This window comes from Scyliorhinus torazame, chromosome 3, assembly GCF_047496885.1.
Source record: "Scyliorhinus torazame isolate Kashiwa2021f chromosome 3, sScyTor2.1, whole genome shotgun sequence".
Classification (NCBI taxonomy): domain Eukaryota; kingdom Metazoa; phylum Chordata; class Chondrichthyes; order Carcharhiniformes; family Scyliorhinidae; genus Scyliorhinus; species Scyliorhinus torazame.
In genome coordinates this window covers 60,856,977-60,872,832 of record NC_092709.1, presented here as the reverse complement: position 1 = coordinate 60,872,832, position 15,856 = coordinate 60,856,977, and the positions used below count along the sequence as shown (strand labels likewise).

General features: G+C 44.1%; 1 protein-coding gene across 4 annotated transcripts in view; it reads left to right on the top strand.

Moving 5' to 3' along the window:
* adad1 (adenosine deaminase domain containing 1 (testis-specific)) overlaps window positions 1-5,436 on the top strand; it is a 241,000-nt gene extending 235,564 nt beyond the window's left edge. For all 4 annotated transcript variants that reach the window (XM_072495706.1, XM_072495707.1, XM_072495704.1 and 1 more), the window contains 2 exons: window positions 1,063-1,195; window positions 2,054-5,436. In XM_072495706.1, coding sequence (XP_072351807.1) covers window positions 1,063-1,195; window positions 2,054-2,170 — 250 coding nt within the window. In that variant the 3' untranslated portion in view covers window positions 2,171-5,436. The remainder of the gene's footprint in view (window positions 1-1,062; window positions 1,196-2,053) is intronic.
* Window positions 5,437-15,856: the final 10,420 nt, after the last annotated feature.

Sequence of the window (15,856 nt, the reverse complement as noted above, 5' to 3'; positions counted from 1 at the left end):
GCCTCCTAATATTGGCCGACAGTTGCCTCCCCTTAACAAACCCCGTCTGGTCCTCCCCTATCACCCCCGGCACACAATCCTCAATCCTTGAGGCCAAGATCTTGGCCAGTAACTTGGCATCCACCTTTAACAATGAAATTGGCCTGTAGGACCCACACTGCTCCGGATCCTTGTCTCTCTTTAAAATTAAGGAGATCGAGGCCTGAGATAGCGGCGGAGGGAGCACCCCCTTCTCCCTCGCATCATTGAACGCTCTCACCAGCAGGGGACCCAAGTCCCCCAAGAACATTTTGAAAAATTCCACTGGAAACCCGTCTGGGCCCGGGTGTGAGCCTCTTCAATGAAGTTAGTGCATCCCAGAAATCGCTGAATTTATGCTGTAAATGCAAATTAATCTCAAGACTGCCATTTCAGGTCAGTAGTAGTAGTTTCATCGTCCTGTTATGAAATCCCTCTTTTGAAGCCAGAAAGGGAACAAGTTAAGCTATGGAGTCTCACTCCAGTAGATAGTGAATTTTATTTTTAGGCCAATCTTACAATTTATATTCCTGTTAATGTCAAAAAGTAATAATTTACATACACCTTCTCTGCAATTGACTTTTCAAAGGCCAATTCAAAAAGTCTGGGTTACAATGTTATCGTCTTCTATTTGTTCTTTAAAAAAAATTCTTAGTTTTCCTTCATTCATTTCCTCTATTTCTCTTTCTGCCTTCAGTTTGACTAATTTACCGTATTTTCCTCATGGGGTAATTAGTTAAGGAAATAGACCATTGGGCACACTGTTTAGGAGATTACAGATCCATTGCCATAATTTTGAGCTATTTGCAATGCAGTCTGAGGAATGAAGTTTGAAAATCCAGTTCAGCCGAGTCTCCATTATATGTGCCATTTCAGTGGTTTGGGCCACAATTTTAAGATTTCCACTAAGATGAACACGATTAACTCCATTTTATCTACTGAAACAAACCAATTTTGAATGTTATACTTAGAAGTAGTGTTTATTAGCTCATTTTGCTATTTTATTGTCTTTTTTAAAAAAGTGTGATATGTTGTGTGTTTCAGCTCACCATTTAAAAGTGGTACCTCCATGACCAGTCGCTTATGCAAAGCTGCCATGTTGAGTCGCTTCTATCTTGTTGCAAAAGAAGCAAATAGAGAAGATTTGTCTACAGTTCCAACATATCATGCAGCAAAGGTAAAGTTGCTTTCTGGTTTTGGAAATATCTCTGTCAAATTTACACAAGCTTTTTCAGAAAAATGTAATTCTCTTAGATTGTTTTAGGTTGCCACTCTGGACTCCATCCCTCTCCCTGTAACAGCCTGTTTGCAACCTTGGCGTGACATTTGATCCCAAGATGAGCTACCGACCTCAAATTTGTGCCATGACGAAGACCACTTATTTTTGTCCTACACTGCCTTCATGCAATTTCAATGCCGGTAACCATCAGTTCACAGCTTTTGTGTGTTCAGTTTCCAATTCTCTGCTGCAATTCAAATTGGCTAACATGATCTCCATTGCAGAAAAATTATTCTTTCACCCGCTACCATTTAAAACTTAATGGCATTCTTGGTGCATCAAAGGTTGTCCATCATTTGCAATTGCTTGGTAATATTGGGCAGAATTTGCCAAGCCACCCGTCGCGTGTTTTTAGTTGGCGGAGACAGCCCGCCAGCAGAGTTTTCTGGTCCCGCCTTTGTCAATGGGATTTCTTGTTGACTACACCCCTTGTCGCCAAGAGTCCCATGCGGCATCAGTGGGACCAGAATATCCTGCCGGCGTGAACAGACAGTAAATTCTGCCCCATGTCTCTAGTTTCAAAGTGCAGTTTGTACTTATTGCAATTTAAGTTATTTGGGAGTGTATGTTCGTATGGATTTCCTTCTAGATTGGTTTGCTGTTCATTATGTTGGACATTCAACAAAGTCTTTATGCTGCTTCTTTAAAGTAAACGATTCAAATCTCTAGTCAGTTAAAGAAATTGTTTTTAGCTTTTTACTTTAGATTGACAGTATTCATATTCTTTTATCGCCTTCAATTTTCCGTTCCTTTCAGGTGATGGCAAAATCATATCAAGAAGCAAAAGCTTTGCTGAAATCATCTTTTGTGCATCATGGTTTTGGTACCTGGCTGGTGAAGAATCCAAATGCAGAAGTGTTCCACATGCAATGAGGAGAAACGCTTGATGAAAATCTTAATTGTAAATGTATGAATGCACTGTTCCCCTATTCCCATCAGAAGGCTGCTGTATACTGTTGCATATTTTTTGTTGGAATATTGGACAAAGAGCAATTAAAGTTTAGATTATCGCTTTTGTTTCACTTCACTCTAGAGTACGCGTTCCATCATAGAAATATTTGTACCTCAATTAATCTCTTTAGATTCAAATGCATTCTTAAGACCCCTCTTAGGAATTATTGCCTCCTGGATAGCTCTGCATAAGCAGTGTAAGGGTGAATGGCACATGTATTAATGCTGTAAAGGTATTAAGGCAGAAAAATAAGCGTGCCAGATAATATTGGCCAAATACTATTATTGTGAAATAGACTACTCTATGCAAAATCATATTTAATTCATTGGTGCAGTATTGGAGTAGTTAATGGAGTACTATACAGTATACTTTCATTAACTGACGACTGAAACTTTTGAATTTTTGCTGGTCCTGCCTACATTACAACAATTGTACTGTTTGCACCAAAGACACAATTCTGCACTTGGAAATGAGTGTGGCTGAAAATTTATATGTGCTTTAAAATAGGAGATTTGATTTTTGTGTCGAAGAGTTTGACATGAAGCTTATTTTTCCATGATGTAGAAGTAGTGTACAACTATTTTGACCTCAGATACACAAATGTAGTATCCTTCAAAGGTGAACACATGATTACATTTATTCAACCGGTGATGAGTACAGCAGAAACTGAATGACCAATTGGCCATGCTTCTCCTGTGCCTAGCTTCCACCACGTTACCAAGCTGGCACAGTCATTGTAGAGAATAGCTAATACAACTCCTGCTGATGTATTCAACACTTACATTTTATTTCTTCCTTTTGCCAATGTATCTTATCAGTATCGCCAGCCCTTATCGGGAGATAATGGTCCTAGAAATGATTATATGAGAGTGTGAATTCATGATTTATAAGGGTGTTGAAACTGCTGTAATCTACATATGTTACTGAGATATCTTCAGGAATAAAGAAGGACAATCAAACTGGTTGATGTGGACTTTCTTGCAACAATCTGATGGGTCAAATTTGATTCACTACCATATGTTGTGCACAACTAAAGCATGATGTTCAGAATATAGTGAGATATAGCCATAGACTATTCAGAGACCTTTTTTGGTTAGTTTCCATGTTTAGTAATGATGTACTGAAAGCAAGGCTGACAGAAATAGTTTCTGTGACCTTAAAATCCTAATTGTACGTACTTATGTTATAGGTGTGTTGGAAAATTGAGGTTTTGTTCACTAAACTTGAGCACTGTCATTTTTATCCATCATTGTTTCCCTTGAAAATCCTTCCACAAGCCACATTTCTCTGCATTTGAGAGATCAGGCAGCTTTGCATGTAAGCCATTGCCATTATTGAACTTTGGTGTCAGGAAGTACAAGTCAGCCTTGTAATAATGCTCCTGATTTTCTCCTTCAAAAGAAACACCCACAAGTTGAGTATTATTAAAATGCTTCTCATACAAAATCTAGCTACATAATCTGAATTCTCCGTTCTCAATTGTGGTCCATGCTGGGGCAAAGTATGAAAACTGGGAATGATGATAGCGCAATAGCAACTTTGTTAGATCTGGAGGATGGGAAATCAGCCTGTATCATCACACAGGTCATCAGAACACCAGCAGGAGAGGTAGGGGCAGCAGTTGACAGACTATGGTGTTGCCTTGCTTTTCAGTTACCTATTCTCCATGTGATAGAAGTTGATATTTCTTCCTCACACTGTTGTTTCACATCAGTTGAGGATTAGGAAAATCAGAAGGAACTTCACTTCTTGGCATTCTAGAGCAATGTTGGCATTCATTTTGGATTAAAATATGGATCTTCAAATGCCCACACAAGGATTTATATGGGGGGTGCATTAACAAGAAATGCATGCTTTTGATTGGTGACAAACCTAGTTGTAAGAATAGGAAACAAGCTGTCTGAATTGTGGGGGAGTTACTCAAAGTCCAGCACTTGAACATCATCCATTAATACTTTCAAGTATCACAAAACTCTGCAAATAAGTGCAACAGAATTGCAAAAGTGCACAAGAAAAATATTGTATTGTGACCTGGAGTATATTTGTACTTAAATCCTTAATGCTCAGTGGCTAAATTATTTTGCTGCCCAATTTTGATTGTGGTGCTGCTCCAGTGCTCATGCTTTAATGTTTAAAGTTGAAATATCTTGTCAGAGCTTGACCTGATTATGTGTTGGTGTGACTGTGTCCATCTTCATATGTTCCATGATGGCTGGAAGCCAAATTTGCTTTCCTTCATGCAAAATCCCGTATCCCAAGAAATCTGACTCTGGACAAATTCACTCATACACTTTAAAGACAAGACTATAGCTAATAAGTGCTCTGTCTTCCTTTATTGCCTTGCTTTAATCCTTATTTTCTCTTTCGCATTATAGCTTTGAAGTTTATTTTAAGTTAAATCTCCCATCCCTTTCTTTGGGTGTTTTCTCCTTCCGAAGAATCAGTCCAGTTCCTAAGTGGGAGAATTCCCCAAAACATGGTAGTCCAGTTCCTTATTGGGAGCATTTCCCAAAAAATGGTATAATTGACTGAAGACTGACCATCAAGGTTTTTTTTAAGCCAATTTAAAATTTAATGTATAACAAATGTGATTGCACCTATTACACAATCAGATCGATTCTTGACATTTAATAAAGCAGCGTTGCCACTGGGTCACAAAGCAGCAGTGACCCGCAGCATCCTGTCGTGTTTAGATGAATAAATGGTCACACCAAGTTAAATATAAAGAAAAATAGAATGAAGAAGCAACATTAGGATGAGGAGATGTTGTGAACAGGAATCAAAAATGTAAATCTTTAAATTTTTTTGTTATGTAGAATTTCTGTTGAGCAAATATATTTCTGAAATTTGAACAACTTCATTACTGTAAGACTATCTGTTTTAGTGAGTCACAGTGAATTTACTTAAGGTTCTTGATGTCTAACATGAGCAATTTGCAGTAAGTGAAAGTTTGATTCAAAAATACAATTTTTGTGAGCCTTTTAGGTGTGCAATGCTTGTTTAAATTTATCAGATTTGCAATAACTGTCCAAAATAATTATGCCCTCTTATTGTCCTACCTCAGAGGGAGGGGGGATGGTATAGTAATTGGAGGAGTTTATTTCTTCTGGTAATTTGTTAATGTTTGCTTTGTTATGACTATAAAGTCGTTCCAAAAATAAACAGTTGGCAACATTTCATTCTGTAAGCTTTATGTCTTGATTTTTTTTTCTTGCATTTAAGAATTAATCCATATTGTAAATCAACCCATGCAACTCTGTTGCTGTTGATGTTAAACTGATACAAGATATTCTTAAAACTGACCACCAAGAGATTCACAAGAAAAGATAGCCTTACCTACAATAAACCTGTGAATAAATGTTATTCCCTGCAAGATGTACAGTGATTGTGAAGATTGAGTGGTTATATAAAGAAGTGTTCATATTCAGAAGTGTTGAAAAATGGTTAACTATACAAGGGAGACATCAAGCTGACAAATCTCTAGATTCTGATAAGCCATATGTCATGAGAGAACTAGAACTTCTGATTACCTGCCCTGCTGCAGCAGTCTATTTACAAAGGCAGGAAATTATAGAATAAGTAAGGTGCAAGTAGGTTGCAGCCAGGCTAGAAGAATAGGACAGTTCCTCTGCCAACTCCCAGTGCCAGTGCCCAGTTATAGCTCCTCTATTATAAACCCAGAGTTTTCACTTTGGAGAAATCTTCCAACCGTCATTATTTTGAAAATATGATGCTCCCAAGCGGATGCAACTTCTATAGACTCTAGAACAATTCCTAAATGTTGGAGGGTAGCTAACGCAATGCCACTTTTTAAAAAGGGAGGTAGAGAGAAACCAGGGAATTATAGACTAGTAAGCCTGATGTCAGTAGTGGGGAAAATTCTAGAATCCATTATCAAAGATTTTATAGCAGAGCACTTGGAAAACAGTGGCAGAGTCAGCATGGATTTATGAAGGGGAAATCATACTTGACAAATCTGGAATTTTTAGAGGATGTAACTAGTAGAGTTGATGAAGGGGAGCCAGTGGATGTGGTTCATTTGGACTTTCAGAAAGCTGTCGACAAAGTGCCACTTAAAAGATTAATGTGTAAAATTAAAGCGGCATGTATTGCAAAACAATGTTTTGCGTGTTCTACCATGGACCATGCACGGTAATGCATGCAGTTGATGAGATAAATACTGAAGAACAGTTTTTGATCGATCTCATTGTGGCGAGGAACCAGAAGAGTCCAAAAAACAAAGATGAAAACAAAAGCGTAAGAATGGGCATAATAAGAATGCTCCGAAATACGTTCGTATTAAATTTGATGGTGATGTTGAATGATGCTTTCATATGTTGTGACTTTAACCCTAAAGTGACAGCCAACCTCGTGAGTCAATCTGCTTTGCAAAAGCTAAACATGCAGCGGGATGTTGCTGATCGGCCAGGGCTGATGATAGACTTAAGAACAAGAACAATGGAGACCTTGGATGTTTGTGAACTAGTGCTCTCTGTGGCAGACATGAAGCACACAATACCCCTTTTCACATTGTAGTCATGGATGTTGACTCAGTACTTGGGATAAAATCATGCAAATCCCAGAATCTAGTCGAGCGGCTATGCACCCTAGAAGATGACTGGTCACCTGAGCACAGTGAATCACTAAGGCATTACAGTGTATGAGGTTTCAGAAGAAATCCTAGTGGAGGACGATACATCAGACTAGGGGAAGGAACTTCCGGTGAGCATTCTGCAATTCTGGTTAACCGTCTTAAAGAACGTGCACAGGCTCAATGGCATGATACAAGATCATGACGAACCCGTATTAAAAGATTCTGCGAGATGTGAGTATTAACTGTTCCTGTGCTGCACATTTCTTTGTTCTTTGTTGTTCTTAAATGGACAGAGCGTGGGAAGCCATGAAGCTTCACTCAAGGTTACATTTGGGCCTAATGAGTATTTCACAAATGAGGTGAGAGGTGATCACTAAAGTGTATCAGTTGGACTCACGGCCGCCTAAATCATTCTTTGCTGAACCACAAATCGGCTGCACTGGCTGCACTATCAACTGGAGGGAAGGCAGAAATGTGATGATGGAAAATCCGAACAAAACCAAAGCATAAAGGTCAGAGCACTCCAAGAACAGCACCAAATGAATTGTTCTTGAATATCTGAAGTTCCACAGGGTGGAATTTTAAGCCAAGCTTCGGCAGCCAAATTCGGCAGGTTGATTTTGAGCTTGCTGCTCTATTTCATGAACAAATAATTCCATATGCGGTGTTATATTTTTCAGGTGAAAAGACTGATGATACTGAATCCGAGGCTGATTACAATGAATATCTGCTTGACGTTGTCGATGGTGATGCAGAAAGTGATGACATGGAAGGGGAGACAGATGATGAACACTATGAGTTGCTTGCACATCTCTTCTCCAGCAGCACAGATGAGGCTCCAGCAGTACGGCTCCGGCGATCTGCAAGCAATGACGAGGTGGTCATGGAGGACGCTCAGATCGCGCTGGATTCTGTGGAGAGCAGGAGTTTGGAGATGGCACATGTAGAAATTAAAGCTGCTGATACAACCAAAGATCAGCTATTGATTGAGCCAGAGACCCAAGAAGTCCCGATATTGGAAAAACTGGCCTCGGAGGTATGTGATGACTTGTTACAAGTCTTTGAAACGGCTCCAGTAATTTACTCCCAAGCAGTCGACGATACTGATGACGAATGGGAGGACATAGATGACGATTGACAGTGACGTGGAGATTGCAATAGTAGGCAACTCTGACACTGACTCTGAGGACGACTATCTCATTCTGCAGCTCCACAGACCACTCACACATTTGAGAGTTTGATCAAGAAGACCCGGTGCCTGGATCAGCTCAGCCAGAGAGCATTATCATCTCCAGTGATGAAGAGCAAGTCACCGATGCGCCAGCAAGCCAAGAAGAGGTGAAACCGCCAACCCCAATTCCAACCTTCATGCAGACAGACACCAGAAACTGAGGTAATCCAGCTTGTTGATGAGGTCGCAGAAGTAGGCGTGGTTACACCACCTAGAGATGATGAGATGCATAAAGCTCTGCAAACAACTCAACACACGACAACCAGTGCCATGCCAGAGGCTGCTCCGAAAAAACCCAAAACCAAGACACACAAAAAGCCATCACCGTGTCCTCAAAGTTAAGAGAAAAAAGAGAAGACTGGAAGAGCTAGCTCATCCCACCAACAAACCAGCAGCGAAAACAGTCGCAAGTAGGAACCAGCAGTATACAAGGAAGTGAAAGAGAAAGCGACTGGTACACAAGTATGGCAGTCATGGACACAGGCCTTTCAAAGGCACAGAGCGAAGAGCAAGAGAAACAAGGCCCCAGCAATTAAACCAGTCTCGGAAGAGGCCGGCGACAGCTCGAAAGATTCCAGAGGTGATCCCATGAGGGAGGCACAATGAGATCTGTGCAAAGGAAACGGACACTTGTCAGGCACAGCATGTTTATGGGCACCTTAATAAAACTTGTTCACGGAGTTGGTCCAAGGGATAGGGAACATGCAGGCGGGGAAGGCACCAGGGCCGGATGGGTTCCCGGTTGAATTTTACAAGAAGTATTCGGACCTGCTGGGCCCGCTGTTGGTCAGGACCTTCAACGAGGCAAGGGAAGGGGGCTCTGCCCCCGATGATGTCTAGAGCGCTGATTTCCCTGATCCTGACGCGGGACAAGGATCCCCTACAGTGTGGGTCATATAGGCCGATCTCTCTCCTAAATGTAGATGCAAAGTTGCTGTTAAAGATTTTGGACATGAGGATAGAGGACTGTGGTGCCGCAGGTCATACACGAGGATCAGACGGGGTACGTGAAAGGGAGGCAGTTAAATACTATCGTACGGAGGCTCTTGAATGTTATAATGATGCTGGCGATGGAAAGGGAGGCGGAGATAGTGGCGGCGATGGATGCGGAGAAGGCCTTTGATAGGGTGGAATGGAGGTGTTGAAAAGGTTTGGGTTCGGGGAGGGGTTCGTCAGGTGGGTGAGGCTGCTATATGAGTCCCCGGTAGCGAGTGTGGCCACGAACAGAAGGAGGTCAGAGCATTTCCAGCTACACCGGGGGACGAGGTAGGGGTGTCCCCTGTCCCCCCTGCTCTTTGCGCTGGCGATTGAACACCTGGCCATGGTGTTGAGGGAATCGAGGAACTGGAGGGGCTGGTGCGGGGTGGGGAGGAGCATCGGGTGTCGCTCTATGCGGATGATTTGCTGCTATATGTGGCAGACACAGTGGGGGGAATGCCGGAGGTGATGAGGATCCTTGGGGAGTTTGGAGATTTCTCCGGGTACAAGCTTAATATGTGGAAGAGCGAGTTGTTCGTGGTGCACCCAGGGGACCAGGAGAGGGGGATTGGTGAGCTCTTGCTAAAAAGGGCGGAGAGGAGTTTCAGGTACCTGGGGGTCCAGGTGGCTAGGAGCTGGGGGGCCCTGCAGAAGCTTAACTTCACGAGGCTGGTGGAGCAGATGGAGGAGGAGTTTAAGAGGTGGGACGTGCTGCCATTCTCCCTGGCGGGTAGGGTGCAGTCAGTTAAAATGATGGTGCTCCCGAGATTTTTGTTCCTGTTCCAATGCCTCCCCATCCTGATCCTTAAGGCTTTCATCAGGCGGGTTAACAGGAGCGTTATGGGGTTTGTGTAGGCGCAGAAGACCCCGAGGGTGAGAAAGGTGTTCCTGGAGCGGTGCCTAACCTCTGTGGGTATTATTGGGCCGCCAACGTGGCGATGGTGCATAAGTGGGTGATGGAGGGGGATGAGGTGGCATTGAAGAGGTTGGAGATGGCGTCCTGTGTGGGCACGAGCCTGGAGGCGCTGGTGACGGCGCCGTTGCCGCTTCCTCCAACGAGGTATACCACGAGCCCGGTGGTGGCGGCTACCCTCAAAATTTGGGGGCAATGGAAACGTCACAGAGGGAGGTGGGGGCCTCGGTGTGGTCCCCGATTCGGGGGTACCACCGGCTTGTCCCGGGGAGGATGGACGGAGGGTTCCTGAGCTGGCACAGCTCAGGTATTAGAAGGATAGGGGACCTGTTTGTGGACGGGAAGTTCACGAGCCTGGGTGAGCTGGAGGAGAAGTTCAGGCTCCCCCCGGGGAACACCTTCAGATATATGCAGGTAAGGGCATTTGTTTGGCGGCAGGTGGTGGAGTTCCCACTGCTGCCGCCATGCAGGGTCCAGGACAGGCTGCTGTCGGGGGTGTGGGTTGGAGAGGGGAGGATCTCGGCAACGTATCAGGTGATGCAGGAGGAGGAAGGGGCTTCGGTGGAGGAGCTAAAGGGTAAGTGGGAGGAGGAGTTGGGTGAGGAGATTGACGAGGGGATGTGGGCGGATGCCCTGGGGAGAGTGAACTCTTCCTCCTCTTGCACGAGGCTCAACCTCATACAATTTAAGGTGCTGCATAAGGCTCACATGACCAGGGCAAGGATAAGCCAGTTCTTTGGGTGCGAGGACAGGTGTCATGTTCTGGGCGTGCCCAGCGCTGGAGGACTTTTGGAAGGGTGTAGCGAGGACGGTGTCAAGGGTGGTAGGTTCCACGGTCAAGCCGGACTGGGGGCTCGCAATATTTGGGGTGGCAGAGGAGCCGGGAGTGCAGGAGGCGAAAGAGGCCGGTATTCTGACCTTTGCGTCCCTGGTAGCCCGGCGAAGGATTCTTCTTCAGTGGAAGGATGCAAGGCCCCCAAGCGTGGAACCCTGGATCAACGATATGGCGGGGTTTATTAAATTGGAGAGGGTGAAATTGCCTGAAGGGGATCGGTGCAAGGTTTCTTCAGGCGGTGGCAACCGTTCCTAGACTTCCTGGCAGAACGTTAGAAGATGGTCAGCAGCAGCAACCCGGGGGTGGGGGGGGCGGGATTGGTTCGGTTTTCTTGAGGGGGCATGTATATTTGCCTTTGTGTTGATGAAGGCTGTTAATTTATTATTTATGTATAGTGGGGGGGGGGGGGGGGGGTTCTTTTCTTTCTGTATTTTTTGTTGATATTTTGTGAAAAGTTGAATAAAAATTTTTTTTTTTTTTTAAATTAAAACCTGTTCACTTTACTAGCCACATAAGATGAATGTTTAAAGTTTAATGTATTTTAATGTTTTGTGAAGAAGGGTGATGTGGTGATATGCCTATGGGCTATATCTTAGATGGATGGTGTGCGACCTCCAACCAGCAGGTGATGGTGCTGACACCATGCGGTCTCTAGCCCAAGGTCATATGACCAGTGACGCCCATATAACGGGAGACCCATCCAGCCATCTTCAAATGAAGATTGAGAGGGTAATCAGACACACAGGTGAATGGTCAGTGCTAGGTGCAGATTCCAGAGGAGTAATAAGCAGCATCCATGATAATGTGCTCTGTAACAGAGTGCTATCTTACCACACGAGACTCAATAGAAGATTTGGGTTTGGACAAGTTGAAGTGTTTGGCAGATTCCTTTGTAAGGTATAAAGGACCAAACACAATAGCGTTCTCTGACCAGAGTGATCGGATTGTCTCCCTGGAGGCAGAGATGGCGTTGTTGGCTGAGGAGCATAGAGAGCCAAGGTTGACGATCTCGAGAACCAAGGAGCTGGTTTAGCACAGTGGGCTAAACAGCTGGCTTGTATTGCAGAACAAGGCCAGCAGCGTGGGTTCAATTCCCGTACCGACCTCTCCAAACAGGCACCGGAATGCAGCGACCAGGGGCTTTTCACAGTAACTTCATTGAAGCCTACTTGTGACAATAAGCGATTATATGGGGGAAGGCTTGAGATTGTGTCTGGGCTTGTTGGATGTTTTATTCTGGTCAAAGTTAGGCTATTGTACTGTTCCGAGTTTTTTGGGGGGAAGGGGTGTTAGGTGTTGATTTTCCTCTATGGTTCTGTATTAAAGTTTGGTATAGGCGGTGGGGCTGAACATTGATATGCTGTTTAATTTACATTGATTTCTACCCTGTATGGGAGGGGGGGGTCACCCTGCTAGCAGTATAGCTAGTTAACAGGAGTGGAGAAGGGGGGGTGTTTTCCGCTTGTTACCATTTGGGTGGGGATTTTTTTAAGGTAATAGAATCCCTACAGTGCATAAGGGGGCCATTCAGCCCATCGTGTCTGCACCGACCCTCTGACCGAGCACTCCGCCTGAGTGCACTTCCCCACCCTATCCCAATAACCCCTTAACTAACCTGCACATCCCTGGATACTAAGGGCAATTTAGCATGGCCAGTGCTAAAGCCACAAAAATAAGAGAACAACATCGCCCTCAAGCAGAGCAAAAAAGGTGACGAGTGTGAGAATGGAGATGGTCAATGCAGGACTGGGTGTTGTACCTAAATGCGCGCAGTATACAGAACAAGGTAAATGAGCTTGTTCTGAAATTGGCCGGTACGATGTTGTGGGCATCACAGAGACGTGGCTGCAAAGAGATCAGGGCTGGGATCTAACTGTACAAGGATATATGTCCTATCGAAAGGACAGGCAGATGGGCAAATGGGCGGGGTTGCATTGTTAGTAAAGAATGAAGTTAAATCGATAGCAAGGAGCGATATAGAATCAGAAGACATAGAATCTCTGTGAGTAAAGTTGAGGAATCGTGAAGGTAAAAAGACCCTGATGGGAGTTATGTACAGGCCCCCCAGCAGTAGTCAGGGTGTGGGGCAGAAAATAAATCAGAAGATAGAAAAGGTATGTAAAAAAGACAATATCAATATAATCATGGGGGACTTCAATATGCAGGTGGACTGGGAAAATCTGATTGGTAGTGGATCCCAAGAAAAGGAATTTGTGAAATGTCTAAGAGATGGTTCTTTGTGACCAAGCCTACTAGGGAACGGCAATTCTGGATTTGGCGATGCGTAATGTGGCAGACTTGATTAGGGAATTTAAGGTGAAGAAACCCTTCGGAGCAGTGACCACAATATGATAGAATTTACCCTGCAGTCTGAGAGGGAGAAGCTGGAATCAGATGTAACAATATTACAATTAAATAAGGGTAACTACAAAGACATGAGGGAGGAGCTGTCCAGAGTTGATCGGAAAAGGAACCTAGCAGGGAAGACAGTGGAACAGCAAAGGCTGGTGTTTCGGGGGCTTATTCGGAAGGCACAACAGAAATTCATCCCAAGGAGTGGGAAATGTGCTAAGGGGAGGACAAGGCGCCCATGGTTGACGAGGGAAGTCAAGGTCAGCATAAAAGCAAAAGAAAAAGCAGACATTAGTGGGAAGCCAGAGGATTGAGAAGCCTTTAAAAGCGAGCAGAGGACAACTAAAAAACGATATGGGGGGGGGGGGGGGGAGATGAAATATGAGTGCAAACTAGCTAGTAATATAAAAGATGATAGGAAGAGGTTTTTTTCAATATATAAAAGGTAAGAGAGAGGCAAAAATAGGCATTGGACCACTGGAAAATGAGGCTGCAGAAGTAATAATAGGAAACAAAGAAATGGCAGAGGAATTGAATAGTTACTTTGCATCAGTCTTCACAGTGGAAGACACCAGTGGGATGCCAGAGCTCCAGGAGAATCAGGGGGCAGAGGTGAGTGTAGTGGCCATCACTAAGGAGAAGATTCTGGGGAAACGGAAAGGTCTGAAGGTGCAAAAATCACCTGGACCAGATGGACTACACCCCAGGGTTCTAAAAAAGATAGCGGAGGAGAATGTGGAGGCATTGGTGGTGATCTTTCAGGAATCACTGGGGGCAGGAAGGGTCCCAGAGGACTGGAAAGTGGCCAAAGTAACACCGCTGTTTAAGAAGGGAGGGAGGCATTAGATGGGAAATTATAGGCCGGGTAGCCTGACTTCCCAGTCATTGGTAATATTTTAGAGTCCATTATTAAAGATGAGATCACTGAGTACTTGGCCGAGCATGATAAAATAGGACTGAGTCAGCACAGCTTCTTCAAGGAGAGGTCACGTCTGACAAATCTGTTAGAGTTCTTTGCGGAGGTAACAAGGAAGTTAGACAAAGTAAAACCAGTGGACGTGATTTATTTAGATTTCCAGAAGGCCTTTTGTCATGTGAGAATACCGTTAAGAAATGGGTGTTTAGCGAATAGTGGATGTACCTTTAAGAAATGGGTGTTTATCAGTGATGTCAGAGTGTGGGTGGAGCTGAGCTGTCTGTCAGCTTTTAGTTTTGCTTTGAGGAAAAGCTTGGGTGTGTCTGTGTTTTGTTGGTTTCGTTTTAGTGTTGGAGCAGAAACCAGTCAAAGAGGATGTAATTTCGATCTCTCTGCAATCTAAAGACTATCTCTAGATGATTTGATGAATTCAGAGTGATAACTGCTTTCAGTAGAGAATTTAACCCTGATGTGCTTCTGTTAAAAGGTTTTTTGTCTTATGGATGTTAAAAGGAAAGTTTAAGGATCATGTCACATATGTCAAGTGATTGGGAAACCCCAAGCAGTGGTAACACCAGCACCCTTAATACCCATTCCAGCATTTGAGGAACCTTTTACAAGGGTCTTAATTGATTGCGTAGGACCGCTTCCTAAAACAAAAAGTGGGAATCAATATCTTTTGACGATAATGGATGTGTCTACTAGGTTTCCAGAGGCCATTCCAGTATGTAATATTACAGCTAAAAAGATTGTGGAGGAGTTACTTAAATTCTTTACTAGATATGTACTACCCACAGAAATACAATCGGATCAAGGATCAAATTTTACCTCAAGGTTATTCAAAGAAGTTATGGATAGCTTAGGAATAAAACAATTTAAATCAACTGCGTACCATCCAGAATCGCAGGGAGCGTTAGAAAGGTGGCATCAGACATTAAAGACAATGTTGAGGGCTTATTGTCAAGATTATCCAGTGGGAGAAAACCGGAGCACCCAGAGGAAACCCACACAGACACGGGGAGAAAGTACAAACTCCGTACAGACAGTTACCCGAGGCTGGAATTGAACCCGGGTCCCTGGCGCTGAGGCAGTAGTGCTAACCATTGTGCCATGATGCCATACCATGAGTTTAACTAATGAGTTTAGCATTTTTGTTTCTGTTTAGGTTTGGGGACAGGGAAGGGAGGAGTTTTTTTTGTTCTTTTGTTGGTTGTTTGTTTGGTTCTCGGGGTGGGGCTGGGAGGGAGAAGGGAGAGGGGTAGACTGCTGACGGTGGTGGTTCCTTTGTTTTTTGACTGGCTTGATGGAGGAAGTGACGGCCATCTTGGGTGGGCCTGGAGCCTGTGCATGTTGAGGCACTGCTCGATTGTCTCACAGGGTGGATATGGCTGATCCTGGGTTGGGGTGGGGGGGGGGGGGGGGGGGCGAATATGAGGGTCCCGGGGTGGAAGTCCTTTTTTATAAAAAAAATGTTTTTAAATTCTCCTCCATTTTCACATTTTCTCCCACATTTACATCCATCAACAATAAACAACAATCAGCAAGATATGTCAGTCCCCATAATAACAACAACGATCCCAACTACCCACTAACCCCCAAACCTCAACCCGCATGTTTACATAAACAAATGACAAAAATAAATCAGGGATTACCCGTAGTCACCCTTAATCTTACACAGCTACCCCCACCCCCCCCCCCCCCCCCCACCCCCCCCCACCCCAGGCCTCCAGCTCCTCCCGTCCACTGCCTCTTGTAAAACTCCTCCCCCTACCCTCGGTTCCTTCCCCC